The 12,161-nt window shown below is 57.0% G+C and overlaps 1 protein-coding gene across 2 annotated transcripts in view; it reads left to right on the top strand.

Annotated features, from left to right (window-relative positions):
- Positions 1–12,161, top strand: part of ADAMTS2 (ADAM metallopeptidase with thrombospondin type 1 motif 2) — a 235,955-nt gene that overhangs the window by 134,382 nt on the left and 89,412 nt on the right. For both annotated transcript variants that reach the window (XM_024356867.3, XM_054684843.2), the window contains exon 4: positions 5,585–5,787. In XM_024356867.3, the coding sequence (XP_024212635.1) occupies positions 5,585–5,787 (203 nt within the window). The remainder of the gene's footprint in view (positions 1–5,584; positions 5,788–12,161) is intronic.

The raw sequence follows: 12,161 nt of genomic DNA, 5'->3' as shown, positions 1-12,161 counted from the left end.
CCTGCCCACTGCACCCACCCTCAGGGCCCACACCTGCCCACTGCACCCACCCTCAGGGCCCACACCTGCCCACTGCACCCGCCCTCAGGGCCCACGCCTGCCCACTGCACCCGCCCTCAGGGCCCACGCCTGCCCACTGCACCCGCCCTCAGGGCCCACGCCTGCCCACTGCACCCGCCCTCAGGGCCCACGCCTGCCCACTGCACCCGCCCTCAGGGCCCACGCCTGCCCACTGCACCCGCCCTCAGGGCCCACGCCTGCCCACTGCACCCGCCCTCAGGGCCCACGCCTGCCCACTGCACCCGCCCTCAGGGCCCACGCCTGCCCACTGCACCCGCCCTCAGGGCCCACGCCTGCCCACTGCACCCGCCCTCAGGGCCCACGCCTGCCCACTGCACCCGCCCTCAGGGCCCACGCCTGCCCACTGCACCCGCCCTCAGGGCCCACGCCTGCCCACTGCACCCGCCCTCAGGGCCCACGCCTGCCCACTGCACCCGTCCTCAGGGCCCACGCCTGCTCACTGCACCTGCCTTCAGGGCCCACGCCTGCCCACTGCACCTGCCCTCAGGGCCCACGCCTGCCCACTGAACCCGCCCTCAGGGCCCACGCCTGCCCACTGCACCTGCCTTCAGAGCCCACACCTGCCCACAGAGCCCACACCTGCCCACTGCACCTGCCCTCAGGACCCACGCCTGCTCACTGCACCTGCCTTCAGAGCCCACACCTGCCCACAGAGCCCATGCCTGCCCACTGCACCTGCCCTCAGGGCCCACACGTGCCCACTGAACCCATCCTCAGGGCCCATGCCTGCCCACTGCACCTGCCTTCAGAGCCCACACCTGCCCACAGAGCCCATGCCTGCCCACTGCACCCGCCCTCAGGGCCCACATGTGCCCACTGAACCCACCCTCAGGGCCCACACCTGCTCACTGCACCTGCCTTCAGGGCCCACGCCTGCTCACTGCACCTGCCTTCAGAGCCCACACCTGCCCACAGAGCCCGTGCCTGCCCACTGCACCTGCCCACAAAGCCCTCACCTGCCCACTGTACCCACCCTCAGAGCCCGCACCATCCCACGATGCTCCCGAGGTTACAGACTCAGTCCCAGGTTTTCTCTTCTCTAGGCTAATCATACTTGTTTCTACAATTCTCATTCCCGCAAGTCACCCCTCAGTGCTGGTGAAGTACAGAAGGGCTCCGGGCATGTGGACAACGTTGGACTCAGAGGCCTGGGTGCGTGCCCACTCCTCCTCTCTGGTGGTGTGGCTTGTCCGAGTCATGTAATTTTCCTGCTCCTTGGTTTGTTTCCCTGATGCTGAAATAGGACGATATGCTGATGGTGACACGCCTCCACCTTGGCGAGGGGATTGGATGGCTGCTGGGGGTATGGAGCTGCCACTGTGAAGGGCTGTGCACACACCCCTGCCTGGAGACTTGGGGCGTGCCTAGGATGCTGGCAGGTGCAGCCCTCGCCCACGTGCCCTGTGCACTGTGGCACTGTGGATGAGCCCGTGGCTACTGTGACCCACCCGTTCCCCTGATGGAATTCCCTGGACAGAACTGCTGCCTCCCCTCATTCCATCCTCTCCCTGTTTATTGATTGACTCTTCGATAGAGTCTTTTTGTTCCATTCTAGAGACTCTAAAACAGGATGGCTCTGGAGTGCTTCCCACAGTGTCATTCTTTGGCCACGATGTGAGCAAAGAGATCTCCAGCTGCCATCCAAAAGGGGCCCCGAGCACAGGGAATGCCAGGAACTCGAAAGCTCTGTGTTACCTATTTAAAAGATGGGATCCTGCCACAGACACCTCCCTTCAGGGTAGCTGCAGCCCACCTGGGTATGACTTCTGGGGCTTGGTCAATCAGCACCCCCAGGGGGCCCAGCGCCTTCTTGTGGGGAAGGCTGCACACAGAGGAAAGGAAGGCCAAGGGCAGCGTCGTCCTCCTGCCTCTGCAGGAGATGGGTGCGCTGATCACTCATCCAGGCGGGGTGAGTGCCGAGGGATACAGCAGAGGCTGTGTGAGCTCCCAGTCACCACAGCTCAGCAGGGCTGGGCTACACAGGGAGCTCCCAGGGGAGGAGAGGAGAGCAGCAAATAGCCCTCTTCTGCCTTGGAGGGACCAAGTGGAACAGGGGCCGTTAGACCAGGTAGGCAACCAGTGCAGGTGGGCAGGCCCAAGGCCAAGGTTGACTTCAAAGGGATCACTAGGAAGCTGACTCAGGACCATGCCAGGCCCACCAGCCAGAGCTCCCTCTGGCAAGGCTCTATTTGGGGAACAGGACTGCAAGGGCCAGCAGGTGGTCAGAGTCTCTTCATGGCCTGGGTTAAGCCCAATGTGGGAAAAACTGAGGTGGCACTCGTGATTGACAGGGTCAGGGTCAATCTTATTGTGGGGAAAACTGAGGTGGCACTCGTGATTGACAAGCTGTGGCTTCAGCCTGACTGCCGGGTCTTGTTGGGACAGAGGAGGACAGGAGGGGGGCTGGGCCAGAGCTCCTGTTGCCCCAGGTCTGAGGGCATTGCAGATCCCCCTGCTCTTAGGGCTTCTCCCCTTGTCCTGTCCAGCCTGAGCACCACCGAGGCTTCCAGGGGCCAGACGCATGGCATGGCTGTCACCTGCCAGGTGGCCCAGGCCCCTGTCTTCCTCTCCTCACCCACTTTGCCTTTGGGCCTTGGGCCGTCTCTCTAGGCACTGGTCCTGGGTGGAGGGGTGCTCTAGAACATAATTTCCAAATTTCCCCCCAAAATTATCACGATTAAAATAATGATGGCAACAATAATAATTCCATTTCAGGTGAAATTCAGATTCTAAATCTTTAGAAACCTTTGCTGTTTTTAATGGGCTTGCAACACACAGTTTAGTTAAAAACTCTGCCTGCTCAGCAGAAGCAGCCTCAAGACGTGCCCCAGCCCAGCTCTGTCCCAATGCGGCACCCGTGCCCTCCTACGGGGAATGTCTGGAGGGGTCCCTGCATGGTGACTCCAGGGTTAGGACCAGGAAGACATACTGTGATGCCTTCTGCAGCCCAGCTCTGTCCCGATGTGGCACCCGTGCCCTCCTACGGGGAATGTCTGGAGGGGTCCCTGCATGGGGACTCTGGGGTTAGGGCCAGGAGGACATACTGTGATGCCTTCTGGTGCCAGAATGACATTGACAGTGGCAGGCAGATGGCCTGGTAAGCCAAGCCCTGTGTGTTTTGTCTCCAGGTGTGGCCCCTCAATTCACAGACCAGGGCTACCCCTGGGGTGGCCCCATCTCTTAATTCCTCAAGAGAAGCTGGATGTTCTAGATTTTTTAAACATGAAATCTCCCAGTTTTCAAATACTATCAACCAGATGGCACCACGTGACCTCAACGAGTGCCTCTGTGGTCTGGTTTTGCCGAGGGCACCGCCCGTGTGTGACCCCTAGTTTGACAAGGGCAGAGGGTAACGCCCGGCCTGTTCCCCAGGGAGGAAGAGTTTTCGTATGGAAATTGCCATCCACTCTCCTTCCCAAGGTGATTCTGAAGGTGAGCTGTCTCTGTTGGAAATGCAAAGAAATAAATGTACAAAAATAGTGGCGATTCCTCAACCCCCCTGTCAGGCTTGAGTTGCTGGTGCTTCCTCGGGGAACGGCAATGGATGGCCCTGAGTCATCCAGGTAGCTAAGCGGACTGCTCGGCTCCCCACAGCCCTGCCCGCAGGCCTGCCGGCCCCACCCCTGTCCCTGGAGTGGCCCTGGGCAGTCCTTGCTGTGTACATGCATGTGTGTGTGCATGTGTGTGTACATGTGTGTGCATGTGTGTGCGTGTGTGCATGTGTGTGCGTGTGTGTGCTTGTGTGTGTGCACCGAGGGGACACAGAACTGTGGAGCTGGGGGTGGCACAAGGACCCCCGAAGGTACTGGAACCCCAGCAGCTGCTCAGCCCTGGCCCCACTTACTCCTCTTCTCTGTCCCAGCCCTCACCCTCTGCCTCGCACCTCCACTGTCTCTCTTGGTCTTGCCCACAGCCAGGCTGCAGGTTTGTGCCTGAAACTTCATGTTCAGTCTGTCTTGTCTGAGCCAGGCTGCAGGGTGCAAGGAGAGAGCTTCTGGCTGAGAGTCGGCCATGCTGGGATGCCATGGGTCTCCCCATCTGTAAAATGGAAATGGCCATGTCCACCGAGTGGCCTGCTGTCAGCACTGGGTGAGGAAGCGTGTGCCAGGATGAGGGCCTGGTGCCAGGCTGCCTCACTGTCTGAGTGGCCGTGCCGCCTGCAGGGGCCTTGTTCTGCCTCCAGGGCCTGTCCTGGGCCACCCTCACAGGGAGGGAGTGCCTGTCCCTGCCTGAAGAGGCAGCAGGAGAGAGGCGTTGGGGGTGAAAAGTGTTGTTCTGAAAGACTCTTTGTAGAGAGGTGGTGCAGCAGGGACGCTGGTCTCCCTCAGCTGCAGGGGCCTCGGGGCCTGGCCACCGCCCTGTGGGTCGGTGATGTCACGATGACCTGCAGCCCTGTGTCTGTCCCGGGCCAGGAGTCTCTGAGGACCTGCCTGGGGAATGCCATGGAGACCCCAGAGCTGGGACCTGGCTTAGACACAGAGACCAGTGCAAGGGAAAGGGGGCTTCCAGGACACTGGGGCTTGGGGGGCGGTGGGCAGTGTGGTCTGGGGCTGCCATCGATGCTGAAGGTCAGCCTGGCCAGCCTTGCTGTGGCCTTCAGACAGGCAGTGGAGGGCTGGGAACTGAAGCCTGGTCCAGGGTGATCTCCAGGCCCGCAGGGCATGGAACACAGCAGAAACAGCACTGCACAGAAGTCAGGGATGATATCCGGGGCAGACTCCCCAGGATGGCAGCCCCAAGTGGCCAGGGGCACACCCTGGGGGCAGGAGGTCAGTGCCTGCCCAGGGCCGACTGCAGCGGAGCTGCCACAGTGGGGTTCATCTTGGTCTCTGCACAATTCAATCAGGCCAGAGGCGGTACCGTTCACCTGGGGAGGGGGCCCGGGACCTGGCCCAGAGATGTGGGGCCTCGCTTCAGTGGAGGACTTAGCAGAAAGTTCTGGGAGGGGCCCAAGGAGACACTGGGGAACACGCACAGCCCAGGATGGGCCTCGGTTTCCCCAGTCATAACAGCTGGCGATGACACCTGGGACACCAGTCCTTTGGCACCTGGCAGCCCTTCGGGGGAGAAGAGGTGGCTCTACCCACCCCAGCATCAGGCAGTGTGGGCTGAGGTTCCCGGCCTCTGCGTGGCTGAATGCCAGCCCTGGGCTCCATAAGGCAGACGGTGATGCTGGGCTGGGTCTCTCACAGTCTCAGCAGGTCTGATCCATCGTGTGGAGGCCACTGTGGCCCCTGCTGTGGCTGGGGTTGCCACCAGGGGCTGGGGAACGAGCGGTCCTGGAAGTCACAGAGGTGCCTGTCTGGGCCCTGCTGTGTCTGAGACAGCTTGGCAAGTCTCTGCCATCTTCCTCTGCACCTCGCTTTCCTCTGTAAAATGGAATAATACCCTCGGTTCAGGGTGCTATGAGTTTTAAATGAGAGGATGGCCAAGCTGGCGCCTGGTGGGTGTTGTGTCTGGGTGGGTTTGCCCTGCCACTGAAGACGGTGTCCTCTCCTTGCAGGGGCCTCCCTGGGCAGCCTGGACAGCCTCAGCCGCGCCCTGGGCGTCCTAGAGGAGCACGCCAACAGCTCGAGGCGGAGGGCACGCAGGCATGCTGCGGACGACGACTACAACATCGAGGTCCTGCTGGGCGTGGATGACTCTGTGGTGCAGTTCCACGGGAAGGAGCATGTACAGAAGTACCTGCTGACACTCATGAACATTGTGAGTGGGGTGGCTGAGGGGGCAGGGTGGGGCGGGGAGGGTCAACCAGGGGCTGGGCAGGCCAGAGAGGCCCAGCCGGGCCAGGTCCCCTGAGGCTCTGCGGATTTCCTTGTTAGCCGGAGGTGAGTGACACAGTCTCAGGGAGGCTTGCTGGGTCCCCAGGTGAGACAAGTTGACCATCCCTGACCTCAGTTCTCTCGTCTGCACATCGTGGGTGATGGTAACTTGGCGAGGCTCTTCACAGGCTAAGGAGGGATTGTGCAAACTCCAGTCGTTTGAATGACAATGTCATTCAATGTCCCGTCATTTGAAAAATATGTTTTCTTGATGTTTGCCACTTTTAAAACTAAAATTATTTAAAAAGGCAACCTTATTTTACCTGAAAAGCTAATATAATAGTAAGACATAAAGTGACGTTATTCAGCCCCAGCTGGATAGCCCTGCCTTCCTCTGGCTCCGAACGGAAGCCCCTTTTCTGTTTAAAGTAGAGATTCATGTGCATTAGAGCGAGGGCCAGACACCAACCCAGGGCCCCTCCTTAAAGCTCGCAGTGGGAGGAATTGGAAATCGGGGAGGGAATTCCTTTCTCCCTGTGAGTCTGGGCTATTGAAAGGGGTGTCTATGTGCCACCTTTGTCTTCTGGGCACCTGCCCATGGTCTGCCTAATGCTAAGAGATTAAAGAACCACCTCCCCCTCATTCCATACCCCCAACAACCTAAGCAGGAGGTGCCAGGATGCTGAACCGTGTGTGGGTGGAGGCTGTGCAGGCCTTTCCTCTCTCTGCCTCATGTGGTCAGAGCCACTGTGGGGATGAGGGGCGTCCAGTCTTCAAAATGCAGGCTCCCAGGGGAGCAGACTGGCTTGGCTGAGTCCTGCAGGGAAAAGAAGGGGGTGAGAAGGAGGACCAGGGCATGGCCTAGAATGTGAGATGCTGCCAGTGGGGCGTTAGAGGGGCAGGGGGGTATTTGTGGGAGGAAGCCAGGGCTTAGGGAGGGCTGGAGGTGGTGTGGAAGCCGGGCAGGTGGGAAGTTCTAGAACCCCGTGCTGTGTGTCCACCCCTGTGGATGAATGAGGTTCTCTGGGGCCGGGCTGGAGGCAGGCAGCAGGGTGTGCAGGTCTGCTCGGGGTCTGCTGCTCGGCTCTGCTTTTCGGACCAGGGGTGAGCCCCTCCAGGAGCCAAGCAGACACATGGGTCAGAGTCCCCAGGGCCCTGGTGAAAAGATACCTCAGGGGCAGGGGGGGATGTGAGTGAGCTGAACACTGGACAGAGACACCACCTTCATGCTCACTTTCCTCTTGACCGGTCTTGGATGAGTCAGCTAGCCCTCTGGAGCCCAGCCTTATCCGTACAGGGGGCCGAAGTCCGCTGCATCGGCAGAATTCGTTTTATTTGGGAGAGCGTTGTCACACTTACCCTCATCTTATTTTTGAAACGTACCTTTAATGCAATAATCATAATAACGGCCGGGTGCAGTGGCTCACGCCTATAATCCCAGCACTTTGGGAGGCCGAGGTGGGCGGATCACGAGGTCAGGAGATCGAGACCACGGTGAAACCCCGTCTCTACTAAAAATACAAAAAATTAGCCGGGCGTGGTGGCGGGCGCCTGTAGTCCCAGCTACTCGGGAGGCTGAGGCAGGAGAATGGCGTGAACCTGGGAGGTGGAGCTTGCAGTGAGCTGAGATCGCACCACTGCACTCCAGCCTCAGTGACAGAGCGAGACTCTGTCTCAAAAATAATAACAATAATAATAATAATAACAATAAAACCATAATGGCTACAATTATCGAGCCCCTACTATGTGACTGTGCCGGGCCCACGCTGGGCACTTGCCGTGCTAAATTATCTTGGGAAGTCCTCATGCTGGGTCTGTGAGACTGGCAGTTATAAAATCTTGGCTGCCTTCACAATATGAGTTCTTCCCCTAGCATTATGTCGCCTTCCAACCCAGCGGGGAAGGGACTGGGCTTGGAATTACAGTCCGATGGCGACTCCAGGTCTCGCCTTTTCCAGGCGCGTCGTTGGGAACGCTGCTCCCGTCCTCTGAGCCTTGGTTTTCTCATCTGTAAAATGGGCCAGTGTTTCCATCGTGGGGGTTGATGTGATTACATGAGATAATGTCAGTGAATGTGCTTTTCGGTCTCTCAGTAGGGTGAACACGTTTTTAGTTTCCACATAAAATGTGGTTTTGTTATCATGACAGTGGCACTGTTTAGTGACAGTCCAGGAGGGGTCACTTCTGATAGCCCACCAAGGGCGCTGACCGAAGGTGGGGCCCGTGGTGGGTCCTTCATGAGGCCGGCGGAGGCAGATCAACCTTTCTCCTGGTGCCCAGGGTCTCTCTGTCACAACAGCTGGTTGGAGGATGTCTAGAACGTTCTCTCACTTTTGCCGTCCAACTTTATTCAAACCCTAGTGATCCAGCCGTACCCCCTATTTTGAATAATGGGAAGGTTTGTTTCTAGAAAAGCATGAGAAATTTAAAAATTCTTAAATTGAGATGAGTTTTATCACAACAGAGAAACCGTTTTAGGAGACAAGTCTCAGAAGTTGAGAAAGTATTTGGGCCGTGTGTGTTGTCCCCTGTTGCACAGAAGTGAGCACTGATTCATTCAGCAAACGTGTTGACAGTGTGCTTGTCATGGGCACAGCGGGGGTGTCCTGCAGAGGCGGCGGGGTGTGGCAGAGAGTCCCGGGGCGTGGGAGACCGGCGGCGGAGGGTCAGCGGGGGGTCTCTGCCTCTGATCTGAGCCCCAGCTCCCACTGCAAGAGCGCGGCGTGGGCGAGGGAGATAAGGCGCGGCCGTGCTTGGAGCATGGCGTTGCCCTGACGATGAATACCCTGCGTCCTCACTGAGAGCCTCTGCATGCCCGGAGAGTCCTGGGCACAGATCTAAGCTATGCCGGACCCTTTGGTGGTCTTGGGGAGGAGGGGCATTGAGCAAGGGTGACCTTCCAGAGCCCTGCTGTGCGACAGAGCTTCCCGCGGTGCTGGGGAGATGCTCGTCTCGCCCTTTCTGGGGCAGTAGCCACTGGGGCTCTGGAGCACTTGAAGTGTGGCTGGTGTCCTTGAAGAACTGAATTTTTAATTTAACTTCGTATTTGTTCCAAGAGAATTTTAATTTAAAAAATTTTAATTGCGGTGAAATATACAGAACGTAAGTCACCGTCTTCACCATTTTTAAGCGTGCGATTCGGTGGTGTAAGCACATTCACGTGGCTGGGCCACCGTCGCCACCACCGTCCACAGAACTCTTCATCTTGTAAAATTGAAACTGTGCCCATTGAGTTTCAGCCCTTTCCTCCCCTCCCCCCGACTCCTGGCACCCACCGCTCCATGTTCTGTTTCTAAGAATTTGACTACTCTGGGTACCTCGCATAAGTGGATCAAACAATAATTGTCCTTTTGTGTCTGGCTTATTTCACTTAGCATGACATCCTCGGGGCCATCCACATTGCAGCATGTGTAAGAATGTCCTTCCTTTTCAGGGAGGACCAGTATCCCGTGTGTGGGTGGATCGGCCACATTTTGTTTATCCAGCCATCCATGGGCACTCGGGTGGCCCCTCATGGGCTACTGTGAATAGTGCTGCCGTGAACGTGGTTCTTCCAGACTCTGTTTTCCGTTCTCTTGACTATATGCCCATAAGTAGAATTGCGGGACACAGGGTAATTCTTTAATTTTCTGAGGAGTTTCCACGCTGTTTCCCACAGTGGCTGTGCCATTTTGCCCCCCACCAACAGTGTACAGGGATTCTAGTCTCTCCAAATTGTCACCAACTCTTGTCTTTTTTTTCTTTTTTACGGTAGCCACCCCAAAGAGTACTTTGTTTGGATTAATTTTTACCTGGATGGAAGCCGCAGTGTGGCTGGCAGCTGCTGTGCTGAACAGGGCAGGGCTGGGTTTGTGCACAGAGGAACTGCCTACCGTGCCCTGTCTCTGAACTTGGGTGCTATGGGGGCCTCGAACCACAACCCCAAGTGGCCCTCTAAGGCCTGGCCAGTGGCTTGTCACAATCCTCTTGTAAGTCCCAGCTGGTCACAGGGCTCCCCATGGCTAGAGCAAAAGCAAAAGCATGGAAGGACAGACGTGGCAGCAACTGGCTGGGACTGGGCTCCCAGTGAGGTGTTTGTCTGGAGCTGTAGAGCAGGTGGGGCTGGGCAATGGCACATCCAGAGCCTGGGGTCTGGGGGCCAGCCCTGGGCAATGAGCTGCCCACTGAACTGGATGCAGAGAATGGTGGCACAGCCTGCGCCCTGGGAAAGGCCGTCGAGCCCTGGGAGGAGGAGCTGGTGGGGGCCCTGATGGTGGGGACCCAGGGAATGCAGGCTCTGAGGAGGAGGTGAGGTGGAGGCAGGCTGAGTGCAGGCACAGCTCCACCCTGGCAGCCCTGCACTGCCTCAGTTTCCCTCATCATTTGAGGTGACTTCTGCCTGCAGAGCTCCCTTTGGGATCTCTTTGTGGCAGAGCCTGGGCTGGGATATGGGGTCCAGGGGTGGCACAGGCAGTTCAGCCTCATCGATCACCCCTGTGCTCCCCTCCCCAGTCTCCCTTGTAGCTGATGTGGAGCTGCATGGCCGGTTTTGCCTAGTGGCCTGTGTGAAAGGAAGTGACCCGGGTCACCTGTGGACCAAGGCTGGTAAGAGCTTGGAGTCCATCTCTGTCTTCCTCTGCCACGGAAACCTTGGAAGCCATGTGTCCCAGTAGGCACAGCTACAACATAGGCTCGGGCCCTCCCGACCCACCCCGGGCCGTGGTGTGAGTGAGGAAACACGGTGTGCGGTGTATCGTGTTCAGCTGCTGAGATGGGGTGGATTCTCAGCATAGCCATCCTCCTCTGTCTGGTGCCCCTGGCTGCCATTCATACGGGGGCCGGTGTTTATGGGGCGTCTATTATATGTCAGGCAAGGGGTGCAGCTGTGAGCATGACAGGACGTAACCCTGCTACCTTGCATTCTGGGAAGGGGGACACAGACGATACTGAAGTGAAAAACAAACAGGATCATTTCAAATAATGACAAATGCAATGAAAGAAATAAAATAGGAGATGGAGAAGGAAGAAGGGTAGGGGAAGGCAGGCCACTTTCTACAGCTCAGGGGCTGGTGCACGGGAGATATCACGGGAGCTGAGGCTCATGACCACGGAAGGATGTGGGAAGAGGTAGGGTAGGGATCGCCTGTTCCAGGTTTGGGGGAGGGGGCAGGCGGCGCCAAGGCCCTGAGGCAGGAATGGGGCCGGCTGGAAGAATGGAGACGGCCTGGCCCGTCAAGCAGGGGGCACAGGTAGGGGAAGTCGGGGCCAGCAAGGCCGGCTGCCGCAGTCTTCCAGAGGTGGAGGGGAGCCGCCTGTGGCTCCGGGAGCAGTGGAAATCACTGGAGGGGCTGCTTCCTTTCTATGTTAAGGACAAGACGTGATATTCCCTTTTCTATGGGAAAAATGAAGCTGCCCTTTTCATCTCAGACTTGCCAGAAGGGAAGCGGGTTGGAAATGGAGCACTTCACGAGGCCACCTGGGCACAGAAAGGGGCTCTTTGGTTTAGGCAACCACCCACCTGCCCACTCCAGCAGCCCCTGCTGGGTCCAGTTTTCTTATCTTCCTCCTTACATCTAGAAAAGCATGTTTTTTGGTTTATCGAAATAGTCCGTATTTAACACAGATGATTTATTTTATTTATTTATTTATTGTGAGACAGAGTCTCACTCTGTCGCCCAGGCTGGAGTACAGTGGTGTGATCTTGGCTCACTGCAACCTCCTCCTCCCGAGTTCAAACGATTCTCCTGCCTCGGCCTCCTGAGTAGCTGGGATTACAGGCATGCACCACCACGGCCGTCTAATTTTTTTTTTTTTTTTTTTTTTTGTATTTTTAGTAAAGACAGTGGTTTCACCATGTTGGCCAGGCTGGCCTTAAACTCCTGACCTCAGGTGACCCACCCACCTTGGCCTTCCAAAGTGCTGGGATTACAGGCGTGAGCCACTGTGCCCGGATATTTTTTTTACTATGTAAAATTAGCATAAATTCCTGTAGGTATGTGAATGTCTTCTCCCAGCAGTTAATTGTCTACTACGTTGTTTTAATGATTGCATAACGTCGCACCATATGACTGTCACACACTTTTTACCTAACTTGTTATTTATATGACATATTCACATAGCAAAACTTATTTCTCCATTAGAGGTCAGACATGCCACTAACTGTATGAGCTGAATCTGTCGCTCGTGCTTACTTATTTCCTTAAGCTGAGTTGCTGAAAGCGAAGTCTCTGGCCAACAGATATGCCCATTTTTTAAGCTTTCTACGCTGGAATGTTCTCTGTTATGGTTTCATCTATTCCCGCTTCATTGAGCAAATGCCTGTCTCCCCACCTCCTCACA

This window comes from Pan troglodytes, chromosome 4 (assembly GCF_028858775.2).
Source record: "Pan troglodytes isolate AG18354 chromosome 4, NHGRI_mPanTro3-v2.0_pri, whole genome shotgun sequence".
Classification (NCBI taxonomy): Eukaryota; Metazoa; Chordata; class Mammalia; order Primates; family Hominidae; genus Pan; species Pan troglodytes.
The sequence above is the reverse complement of the archived record's forward strand: the minus strand, read 5'-3'. Positions and strand labels throughout refer to the sequence as shown.